Source organism: Silene latifolia, chromosome 10 (assembly GCF_048544455.1).
Source record: "Silene latifolia isolate original U9 population chromosome 10, ASM4854445v1, whole genome shotgun sequence".
NCBI classification, from domain to species: Eukaryota; Viridiplantae; Streptophyta; class Magnoliopsida; order Caryophyllales; family Caryophyllaceae; genus Silene; species Silene latifolia.
The window spans coordinates 33943579-33956272 of record NC_133535.1 but is presented as its reverse complement, the minus strand read 5'-3'; the positions used below and the strand labels follow the sequence as shown (position 1 = coordinate 33956272).

The 12694-nt window shown below is 35.6% G+C and overlaps 1 protein-coding gene across 1 annotated transcript; it reads right to left on the bottom strand.

The window, feature by feature from the left end:
* Window positions 1-631: 631 nt before the first annotated feature.
* Window positions 632-4016, bottom strand: LOC141607407 (protein FAR1-RELATED SEQUENCE 1-like). The gene is made up of 4 exons (XM_074426758.1): window positions 3222-4016; window positions 2784-3137; window positions 1134-1138; window positions 632-1034 (listed from the first exon to the last, which is right to left on the bottom strand). Exons 1-4 carry the CDS (start codon window positions 4014-4016, stop codon window positions 632-634), a joined length of 1557 nt encoding a protein of 518 aa, XP_074282859.1.
* Between the last annotated feature and the right edge of the window lie 8678 nt (window positions 4017-12694).

Genomic DNA, 12694 nt, shown 5'->3' with positions numbered 1-12694 from the left:
CCTTTGAGTGTTGTGTATCCAGGAAAGTCAGACTAAGTTAGTGTAAACTGTTTGTTAAACAATTAGTGTGTTGTTATTGCACTGTTATTCTATATAATAACTAGTTTATTGTGTTGTTATTCCCCTATTATTCTAGTGTTATTCAAGTGTTTATCTAATTTAATTGAGTTTTCATATTACTTGTACTTTTTTCAAACACCATCCATTTTTACTCTAATCCCACTGTTATTCTGCTGTTATTGCAGTATTATTCAGCATAATGAGCAGTTGTTCTGCTGTTATTGCATAATTAGTCTACAGTTTTTTACTGTTATTCTAGTCTAATTAAGCTTTCCTATTACCTTTGTTTTCTACAAACACTATCCATTTTTATTCAAGTGTAAATTTAGTCAAGTGTAAAAGCAGTGGTTTAGACTGCTTTTATTCCACTGTTATTCTACCAAAATTCTGCTATTATTGCAGTATTATTCCACATAATAAGCAGCTACTCTGCTGTTATTGTACTATTAGTCTACACTTATTCTGCTGTTATTCGACTAGTTTAATTAAGCTTTACAATCACTATCCAATTTCTACGAAGAATATGCATTTTCTATTCAACTGTTAATGGCTGTTAATCACTATACAATCACTATCCAATTTCCTGAAAAGGATTTTTGTATCCTTCCATAAGTTCCATGGCTTTCAGAACTGGTGTCCAATCGGCAAAGATTGAAGGATAGACTTCAGCGTAATACTTCTTCAATGCATTCACACCAGCAATGAATTGATTGTCCATGCCGGCTTCTGTGTAGTTCCTATTTTTCTTTTCCTTCAACTGTCTACGCATACGTTCATTTTGAAGTTCAGCAACCTTCAACTGTATCCTAACATTGTCGACCTCTCTTATTAAGGCCTCTTCACGGTTTTCTGCTGCCTCTACATTTGTCCTTGTCTCGATCAACTCTATCGAAAGGGACTCTATCTTCCGTTTCGCTTCATTGATTTCCTCCCTTGTTGGGGACCTTCGGTTATCGTCAGTTACGTCACTCATTCTGCAGCATTGGAAGTATGAAACTTTTTGCATTATAAAAAGATGTTTAAAATATTTCAACCAAATTAAAAGCAAACCAAAGCAGAAGAAAGAGAATTACCTTTTCTGCAGCATCGAGTATAGTGTAGACAGATAAGAAAAATAAACATCAAAGAAAAATAGAGAATAGAAAGATAAGAAATTACCCTTTTGCAGAGGAGATAAAGTTTTTTTTGGAATGGACTTTTTCAGTGTGTGTGTTTGTTTTTTTACTCGAAATAGCAGTATTTATAGGGGCTTGGGGAATAGAAACAGTTTTTCTGTAATAAAGTATAGAAAGATAAGAAATTACTTGTCTACCAAAAAAAAAAGATAAGAAATTACCTTTTGCAGAGGAGATGCGGAGTTTTTTCTGGAATACAAACAGTTTTTCTGTACTTATTCAGTGTGTGTGTGTGTATGTTTTTTTTTTACACGCAATAGCAGTATTTATAGGGGCTTGGGGAATACAAACAGTTTTCCTGTAATTATATTAGATTAGGTTAGGTATTTTTTTTTAATAAAAACTGAAAAGTGGAACTGCTTTTTATAAATATTACTAATCTGTTATTATTCAACTATTATTGTAGTGTGTAAATGCAGTTTTATTTTGTGGGTGGTTTGTGGAAAAACAGTCAGATAATATTAACAAAAAAAATTAAAGTAACTAGTATTAATTCTCATATAATGTAGGTCTCACTAGTATTATCTAGAAGTAACATTTTAGGATAAAAAAATTAAAGTAACTAGTATTATCTAGAAGTAACATTTTAGGATAAAATGTAATTCAAACAAGGACAAATAGTAAAAGTCTTTGACATTTAGGCGAGGTCTTCATCGTAGTCGCTGTCTTTTGCGTCTCTTTTGTCTTTCTCAGTTCATGCATCTGATTCATATTCCTGCAATGTTTGCTTAGTATTTGTAATTGAGGTAACGTAACAATTAGAGCAAAAATAACAACACATTAATAGCAGAATAGCAGTAGAATAACATTAATAGTAGTAGAATAACAATTAGAGCAAATTTAGCAGCTACTCTGCTGTTATTGCAGACACTATCCATTTCTACGAAGAATATCCATTTTCTATTCAATTGTCAATGGCTATTTTTTCTCAACTGTGATTCTATTCTTATTGCACCGTTATTCTGCTGTTATTGCACTATTATTCCGCATAACAAGTAGTTTATTGTGCTGTTATTGCAGTATTATTCCACAAAAGGACTAGTTTATTCATTTGTTATTCCACCGTTAGTCCAAAGCATTATTTTGTTAAAACTATTCATTTTTATTCAAGTGTAAATTTAGTCAAGTGTAAAAGCAAAGTGGTTTAGATCGCTTTTATTCCATGTTATTCTACCATTATTCTCATTTATTAAAGTATTATTCCGCATAATAAGCAGCTAATCTGCTGTTATTGTACTATTAGTCTACACTTATTCTGGTGTTATTCCACTAGTTTAATTAAGCTTTACAAACACTATCCATTTTCTATTCAAAAATAACAACACATTAATAGCAGAATAGCAGTAGAATAACACAACAGCAGGAGAATAACAGAGTAACAACGGAATAATAGGGGAATAACAGTAGAATAAGAGGATAACATTAGAATAATAGGAGAGTAATAGTTCAGATTCATACCTCTTCAGTTTCTGATTCTTCTTCATCATCGTCATCAGAAGAGGGACTTTCAGCAAATGGAAGATTACAAGTTCTACTGTTGTGGTTCACCCACTTCTTGCAGTTACCGCATCTTCGCTTCCTCTTTTGTGGCTTGCTCTTGGCCTTTTCTTTCGACGACCTCAATCTTTTGCCACTGCCCTTATTCTTGGCCTTGTTTGGCGGTCGAAGGTCAATATCATTTGAAGCTGTGATGCCAAGAAGAGCCTCGATTTCCTGGTTTTTAGTTTTCGGTTCAATTGGTCCTGTGATGTTCTCCCTGAACTGTGTCAGGGTTTTCTGCAGCTGCTTCATCTGTTTAACCGTAGCATAACTGTCCATCACCTCGAGAGTTGCATAAATTTCAGACCAAACCTTTGACATCTCAGCTTTCTTGATGCCAGCTTCGTCAATGTCTTCTATCACCTTTCCATTTTCATCTCGGACAATTGGCCTGTAGGATTTCTTTGTCCATCGAGCAAGGACATAAGGCTCAGGTATCCTGTGTACCTGCCTACCATTCCACACCCATAGTATATGCCGACAAACAATGTCATGCCTCTCAAACAGCTTACATACACATTTGCTCTCGTTAGTTTTGGTGTTAAATTCCACTCGGAAGTCTCTGTGCTTCAGTCCATCACGAACGTCATGGTACTCCACTGTCCCTACTGTTGTCAAATTCCTGACTCCCATGCTGCATATGGCATGTTTGACTTCGTTCTGAAAGTCTGCAAAGATAGGATGTGTGTAGACAAGTGAAGCATGCATCTCTACCTTCATCGGCCCTACTTTCTCGAGCATACTATGCTCGTTGGCAGTGTCCAACCTCCTTTGTGAATGCCTTTGCTGTTCTATTGTGGAATTGTACCTCATCCAGAACTCGACAAGGGTTCCAAAGTGGCTTTCAAACCGCTTGAAATAGCTGTTTGAACTTTCGGATCTCTGGGTTGTCCGGAGCAGACAACCTAGAGGCAGATCCCGAAAGTAAGCCGGTATCCACTTTTGTCTTATTGCAAATACATACTTCAACCACCCGTTGCTTTGCATACCATGGGCTTCAATAACAGTTTTCCAGTTCTGTTCAAATTCCTCTGGTTCGAGGTCGACATCCCAAACAACGGCATTTATGTCGGTCATAAATTCCGTGTCATTGCAGATTGCCCTTCCTACCTTCTCAGGCATTTTCTGCATGATATGCCACATGCAGTACTTGTGCACAGAATGCTTGAAGACATTTGGGCATGCCTTTTTAATTCCAGGGCACTGGTCTGTAATTACACACTGAGGTTGCTGCTGCCCCATTGCTTCGAGGAATTTTTTAAAAATCCATTCAAATGAATCCTGACTCTCGAAGTCAAGTAACCCAGCTGCAAAAGTTACCGTCTTCTTGTTGTGGTCTACTCCGGTGAAGAGAGTAAACACCATGAAATATTTGTTTGTCCCATAAGTAGGGTCAAACGAGATCGTGTCTCCATATAACTTGTAGTTGTTTATCCCTTCCTTATCAGCCCAAATAACCTTCGTCAAGCATTTGTTCTCATCCTGATCATAAGCAAAATAGAACCCGTTTGTTTCAGCCAGCATTTTGAAATGCCCAATGAACATTTTAGCATCCTTATCCCCAATGTAACACTTGATATTTCGTTTGAAGTTTTTGAAGTCTAGCAAAGAGGCACCGATATTCTGATAGCCATTTGAGTATTCCTTGAGAATTCTGAAGCTCAATGTTGGACCTATGTTGAGCTTAGTATGATCAATAATGGTCCTCTTAATGTAGTCATGGACGTCCCTTGAGAGCTTTTGGAACTCTCTGTTTTTGACAGAGTAAAGAGAGTGATTGTGAACGTCTACAAAGACGTCCACAATATATCCAGCCGGTCTGTCGTCGGTTTTTTCACAGGTTCTCAACCTCATGTGCGCCTTGCAGCCACACCTTGTCAGAGCATGCTTCTTTGGCTGTCTAATTCTTCGCTCTTTGTTCCCTGCTGTACTCAAACTACCAGCTTCGTGATTTGTTGCTTCCAGTGCAGTTTTTCTTTTCATATCTCTATACCCCGTCTCATTACTGAGACCCGGTGATTTGACGCCGACACCCCCTTATACTTCGCATTTGTGTACCTTCTCACATCAAATCCGCAAGCCAATGCATATATGTTGTAGAACCGCATCGCATCGTCCAAGGTAAGAAAGAACATGCCACGTTTAGGTGTAAAATCACTCTCAACAGTCCTTACCTTCTTTCGGTCGTCCCGGGTGTCTTGTTGTAATGAAGAGTTGGAACAAACTCATCGTTTTTTCTTAAATCCGAACAGGTTGGGCTGGTGAATATATTGTTATTAGAAGAATCCCCAATAGTTAAGACTGCATTGTCTTCAACAATAGAGACAAAAGAGAAAGATCTGGGGACAAGTAAATTATTATAATGAGTAAAAGTGGACAACAAAATGACAATAACATCACAATAATAAGAGTAGCATGGGGGAGAGATCAACGTTGCGTAATGTGACAATAACAAAGATGATAACAAAGAGCTGGGAAACAGACGACAATCAATAACATCACAATAACACTAAATGCGTTTTTTTATGCTACTCTCTTATCGGTAGTATATTTTCATGTTAATGCACAATAATATCACAACAATAGTACCATAATATCGAATAATAAAGACAATAATATCATCATGTTTCTCTACTTTTACAATAATAGTACAATAATATCGAATAACAAGATTCGATTCTACTTTATTACATACAGATAATAATCGTATTTTTTATGCTACTCATTTGCAAGCCATATATTTTCATGCTCTTTGCACAATAATAGCACAATAATATTACAATAATAGCACAATAACAAAGATAAAGAATATAATCATGTTAATGTCTCGTTACAATAATAGTACATTAATATCGAATAACAGTTCTCCGATTCTACTTTATTACATACGAGATAATAATCGTATTTTTTATGCTACTCTTTTGTAAGCCATATATTTTCATGTTCTTTGCACAATAATAGCACAATAATATTACAATGATATCATAATAACAGTCCAATAATATAATCATGTTACTGTACTGTTATAGTAATAGTACATTAATATCAGAATAACAGTTCTCTTTTTCTACCCTAATACAAGCCGACAAGACAATAATATCGAATAAATTTGAGAAACACATAGAAATCAATAATTGATATAAACAACGGCGGATAAAGAGATAAGAATCAATAACAGTATTATCTGTTTCCATATTTACTCTCGAGTTGTTTTCTTCGCTACAATTGTTGTTAATATCATTGTCCATCTTTTATACCTGAAAACAGTAAAATCAAGTATTTAATTCAATTAAAATCAACGAATTTCACGAATTTTACATTAATTTCGAAAATACGATTGAATACACTAAAAATCAACGAATTTACATTACCTGTAATTCGATTGCAGCTAAAAATCAACGAATTTGTGTAATCTTATTAGGTTTTTTATGAGATTTCTATAGGCGGCATTCTGATTTTTGTGTTTCGCTGTTTCTGATTTGTAGAGAGATGTAGAGAGAGAAAGAGAATATCGTTTGAATGAAGTTTCTGTTTTCATGTTTCAGCGCTTTTGTATTTTTCGATTTTTCCTTTTTTTTCCCTAATTTATCATTTAATCTCAGCCCTTGATTTCTTTTTATCTCAGCCCATGATTTCCCCAACTCACCATAAGACCCCAACTCACGAGATTCCCGTCTCTCTATATATATATATATATGATCCCACCTCTCTCTCTCTCTCTCTCTCTCTCTCTCTCTCTATATATATATATATATATATATATATATATATATATATATATATATATATATATATATATATATATATATATATATATATATATATATATATATATATATATATATATTATCTTTGTTATTGTGCTTTTTTTTACCACTTTGATTTTTTTTCCTCTCTTATGTTTTTCTTTAATTTTCTCATTATGTTACCTTTTTTTCCTTTTCTTTTGTACCGGATTTTTTTTTACTTGAAATTTTTTTTACTCTTATTTTTTTTACCTCGTGTTATTATTCTGTTATTGTGCTTTTTTTTTTTACTTTGATTTTTTTTACGACTTTGATTTTTTTTTTTTTTTTTTCCACATGTTATTGTGATGTTATTGTTATTCCGCTGTTATTGTGATGTTATTCTGCTGTCACTTTGATTTTTTTTACGACTTTGATTTTTTTCTTTTTTTACCACGTGTTATTGTGCTGTTATTCTACTGTTATTCTGCTGTTATTGTTATGTTATTCTGGTGTCACTTTGATTTTTTTACTACTTTGATTTTTTTACTCTTATTTTTACCGCATGTTATTGTGCTGTTATTCCTGTGTTACTCCGGTGCCACTTTGACTTTTTTTACAACTTTGATTTTTTTCCCTTTTTTTACCACGTGTTATTGTGCTGTTATTCTGCTGTTATTGTGATGTTATTCCCGTGTCACTTTGATTTTTTTTAATACTTTCATTTTTCACTTTTTTTTACCACGTGTTATTGTGCTGTTATTCTGGTGTTATTGTACTGTTATTCTGGTGTCATTGTAGTGCTATTCTTATGTTATTGTACTGTTATTGTGGTGTTATTCTTACATTTTTCTAAATTTCTCATTATGCTACTTTAAATATAGTGAACATAAGAATAATCCTATTGGCTATTATGACATCAGGCAAGTTTTGCTTCTTCATTTGGTTACGCTTCATCTTTGCGCAATTCCTTCGAACTAGAAGTTGATGGTAATCCTATAACGGTCGAAACACTCACAAATTAATAAGTTCATATAAACGCCCAACCGTCTGCATAATGTTGTAATTTATGTTTTAGCTTAAGATTGATGTTGACACTAGCAGAAGATTTACCAGGTACATCATAATTACAAGGACAAAACACTAACATTATTGAAAAAATTTCTGCCCCAGTACCACCAAGACGACAAGTAGCAGATCTCACCACCGTTCACACACCATCAATTCGTTCACCACTGATGCCAATAACTGAAACCTCGACATCGTCGCAATGCCAGGCTCAAACCCAGCCACATCAATTCGCCCACCATCATCCTTCAATACACCAGCAGCTCGACCCTTCACCAAACCAGCGCCAAGCTGCTCGACTCCACGGTCTTCTTCTTCTACCAAGGTCAACCCAACCTTTGGCTTTTAACAAATCAATTTACCAGAACACAAGCACCTTCCTCGTTCTAAATTCGACCCAACAACTTATTAGTACTGCTTCCTCCATTAAAACCAAGCCTCTCACTCTCCGTAATCCACAAATCAAAGACCATTTCTACGCTACCCATCCATCACCAACGGTTCCGAACCCGACATTTTGTGCATCTCCCTGTACCCTCAACGAAGCCCAGACCAAAACCCGATTTTAGAGCCGCCACTCAAATCACACACCATTATCGCCATGGCTCGACCCGTGAGTAGCTCATGCTTCCACCCCACTTCGACCTTCTCTACTGGCGCCACATCCGCCAGTCCGCACACAGCGTAATAGAACTTCATTATAGGAATGTTGAATTGCTTTGGTATGTATGTGTTTGTTTGTAGTTGAGAGTGTTAGATGAATATTTCCATCTCAAAAAACCCATACTTACTTTCTAATCCCCCGAACAACCTGAGACGCAACTAAATGAATCTGAAGACCTACGATTAGCCAACGTCGCCGGCGACGGAAAACTTTGAATCACAAACACAGCCAAATCCGCCGTCTACGGAGGCGGCGGTGGAACAGCTTGACACACAAACTCAACCCAAAACTTACAGAGAAGTCACCTTTGCTCTCGGATCCGGAATCAGAGATGCGTGTGCTGAGTTCTCCTTTCTTCGAGTTCACGGTCTGCGTCGTCTTCTCAAGTTTCTTCATTCCGTCCTTGATTCCGATTCGTCTATTGAATTCTTCTGCTTATGCAATCTCTCGCTTACCTTCAATCGCTCTTCTCCATTTCATTCATCGATCAACATCATGATTATGTTGAAATAAAAGAATCGAACATGTTTTGATTATTTTAACACTCAGACGGAATTGATTTTTTAGAATAATTAAGAAAGCAAATGTGCAAAATTAATGCACTGTTTAACGAAATTAGGAAGAGAAAAGGGGGGATAAAATTTCTGGAGAGAGATAGTAATTGTGCAAGTTTAAATGACGGGAATTTGAGAAGATGACTTTTTTTTAATGAGCTGACTTTATTTTCATTCCAGCCGTCCATTTTCTCTTATTTCAATGGTCCAGATTTTCCAAACTCACAACTCACCATAAGAATCAAACTCACGAGATCCCGCCTATATATATATATATATATATATATATATATATATATATATATATATATATATAGAGGCGGGATCTCGTGAGTTGGGGTCTTATGGTGAGTTGTGAGTTGGGGAAATCAAGGGCTGAGATTAAAAGAAATCAAGGGCTGAGATTAAAAGATAAATTAGAAAAAAAAAAAAAAAGGAAAAATCGAAAAATACAAAAACGCTGAAACATGAAAACAGACCCCTCATTCTAACGATATTCTCTCTCTCTCTACATCTCTCTACAAATCAAACTCAGACAAAACTCAAAAATCAGAACGCCAACTATAGGAAATTCATAAAAAACCTAATAAAATTACACAAAATCGTTGATTTTTAGCTGCAATCGAATTACAGGTAATGTAAATTCGTTGATTTTTAGTATATTCAATCGTATTTTCGAAATTAATGTAAAAAACCTAATTAATGTAAAAATCGTTGATTTTTAGTGTAAATTCGTTGATTTTAATTGAATTCAATACTTGATTTTACTGTTTTCAGGTATAAAAGATGGACAGCGAGATCAATAACAATGTTAGCGAAGAAATCAACTCGACAAAGTGAATATGGAAACAGGTAATATCGCTATTCATTCTTATCTCTTCATCCGCCGTTGTTTATAAATAAATTATTGATTTCTACATGTTTCTCATTTGTTATTCGATATTATTATGTCTGGCATGTATTAGAGTAGAAAAAGAAAATCGTTATTCGATATTAATGTGCTATTATTAGCCTCAAAGTGTGTATAAATCAATTATTGATTTCTATGTGTTTTCATGTTATTCGATATTATTGTATTGTCTGGCTTGTATTAGAGTACAAAAAGAGAACTCGTTATTCGATATTAATGTACTATTATTAGCCTGAGTGTTTATAAATCAATTATTGATTTCTATGTGTTTCTCAGTTGTTATTCTGATACTATTGTATCTTTGTCTGGCTTGCATTACAGTAGAAAAAGAGAACTGTTATTCGATATTAATGTACTATTATTGTAACCGCATAAAGAACATGGTTATATTATTGTACTGTTATTGTGGTATTATTGTAACATTATTGTGCTATTATTGTGCAAAGAAAGAACATGAAAATATATGCCTTGCAAAAGAGTTACATAATAAATACAAAGATATTATCTCGTATGTAATAAAGTAGAACCAGAGTACTGTTATTCTGATATTACTGTACTATTATTGTAAAAAAGTAGAGAAACATGTTGATATTATTGTACTCTTATTCTGATATTATGCTACTATTGTTGTGATATTATTGTGCAAAGAGCGTGAAAATATACGGTGATAAGAGAGTAGCATGAGATAAACACATTTAGTGTTATTGTGATGTTATTGATTGTCGTCTGTTTCACACTGCTTTGTTATCATACTGTTATTGTCACATTACCGCAATGTTGATCTCTCCCCGTGCTATCGTTATTGTGATGTTATTGTGATTTTGTTGTCCAATTATCGTACTCATTATATTAATTTCTTGTCGCAGATCTTTCTCGTGTCTATTGTTGAAGACAATGCAGTCTTACCTAATGGGGATTCTTCTAATAATAAAGATATACACCAGCCCAACCTGTTCGCATTTAAGAAAACGATGAGTTTGTCTCAACTCTTCATTACAAAGTTAAAGACACCCGGGGGACCGAGCAGTGGGTGAGGACTGTTGAGAGTGATTTTACGCCTAAACGGGGCATGTTCTTTCTTACCTTGGAGGATGCAAGACTGTTTCTACAAAGATCTATGCACTCGCATGGATTTGATGTGAGAAGGTACACAAATGCGCAATATAAGGGGGGCGTCACCGTCAAATCACTGGTCTGTAACAGACAGGGGTATAGGGATATGAAAAGAAAAATGCGACTTGAAGCAACAAATCATGAAGCTGGTAATTTGAGTACCGTAGAGAACAAAGACCGACGAATTAGACAGCCAAAGAAGCATGCTCTGACAAGGTGTGGCTGCAAGGCGAACATGAGGTTGAGAACCTGCGAAAAAACAGACGACCGGCCGGCTGGGTTTATTGTGGATGTCTTTGTAGACGTTCACAATCACTCTCTGTACTCTGTCAAAAACAGGGAGTTCCAGAAGCTCTCAAGGGATGTCCATGACTACATTAAGAGGACCATTATTGATCATACTAAGCTCAACATAGGTCCAACATTGAGCTTCAGAATTCTCAAGGAATACTCAAATGGTTATCAGAATATCGGTGCCTCTTTGCTAGACTTCAAAAACTTCAAGCGAAATATCAAGTGTTACATTGGGGATAACGATGCAAAAATGTTCATTGGGCATTTCAAAATGCTGGCTGAAACAAAGGGGTTCTACTTTGCTTATGATCAGGATGAGAACAAATGCTTGACGAAGGTTATTTGGGCTGATAAGGAAGGGATAAACAACTACAAGTTGTATGGAGACACGATCTCGTTTGACCCTACTTATGGGACAAACAAATATTTCATGGTGTTTACTCCCTTCACCGGAGTAGACCACAACAAGAAGACGGTGACTTTTGCAGCTGGGTTACTTGACTTTGAGAGTCAGCATTCATTTGAGTGGATTTTTAAAAATTCCTCGAAGCAATGGGGCAAAGAAAGAACCTCAATGTGTAATTACGAGACGAGTGCCCGGAATTAAAAAGCCTCGCCCAAATGTCTTCAACCATTCTGTCCACAAGTATTGCATGTGGCATATCATGCAGAAAATGCCTGAGAAAGTGGGAAGGGCAATCTGCAATGATACCGAATTTATGACCGACATAAATGCCGTTGTGTGGGATGTCGACCTCGAGCCACACGAATTTGAACAGAATCGAAGATCGTTATTGAAGCCCATGGTATGGAAAGCAACCGGTGGTTGAAGTATGTCTTTGCAATCAGACAAAAGTGGATACCGGCATACTTTCGGGATCTGCCTCTAGGTTGTTTGTTGCGAACAACCCAGAGATCCGAAAGTTCAAACAGCTATTTCAAGCGGTTTGAAAGCCATTTTGGAACCCTCGTCGAGTTTTGGATGAGGTACAATTCTGCAATAGAGCAGCAAAGGCATACACAAAGGAGGATGGATAATGCCAATGAGCATAGTATGCTCGAGAAAGTAGGGCCGATGAAGGTATTCCACTGCTATTCTCGCTATTAATGTTATTCCACGCTATTCTACCGTTATTCCCCTATTATTCCCGTGTTACTTCTATTATTCTGCTGCTGTTGTGTTATTCTACGCTATTCTCTGCTGTTGTGTTATTTCGCTATTAATGTTATTCCACTTTATTCTTCTATTAATGTGTTGTTATTTTTGAATAAAAAACGGATATTCTTTGTGGAAATGGATAGTGTCTGCAATAAATGACAAAGTAATCGCTAAATTTAGTCTACTTTGCTATTCTCGCTATTAATGTGTTGTTATTCTACTGCTGTTGTGTTATTCTACGGCTATTCTTCTATTAATGTGTTGTTATTTTTGAATAGAAAACGGATATTCTTTGTGGAAATGGATAGTGTCCGCAATAACAAAGAAAGTAATCGCTAAATTTAGTCTCTTGCTATTCTCGCTATTAATGTGTTGTTATTCTACTGCTGTTGTGTTATTCTACTGCTATTCTTCTATTAATGTGTTGTTATTT

What these genes read in the sequence shown, in the direction of transcription:
- LOC141607407 (XM_074426758.1), bottom strand. Translation starts at nt 4,016, where the DNA reads ATGGGGCAGCAGCAACCTCAGTGTGTAATTACAGACCAGTGCCCTGGA. An exon ending in GGGTGTGGAATGGTAGGCAG is followed by an intron (nt 3,138 to 3,221) that starts GTACACAGGATA and finishes GAAAATGGAAAG; the next exon opens with GTGATAGAAGACATTGACGA.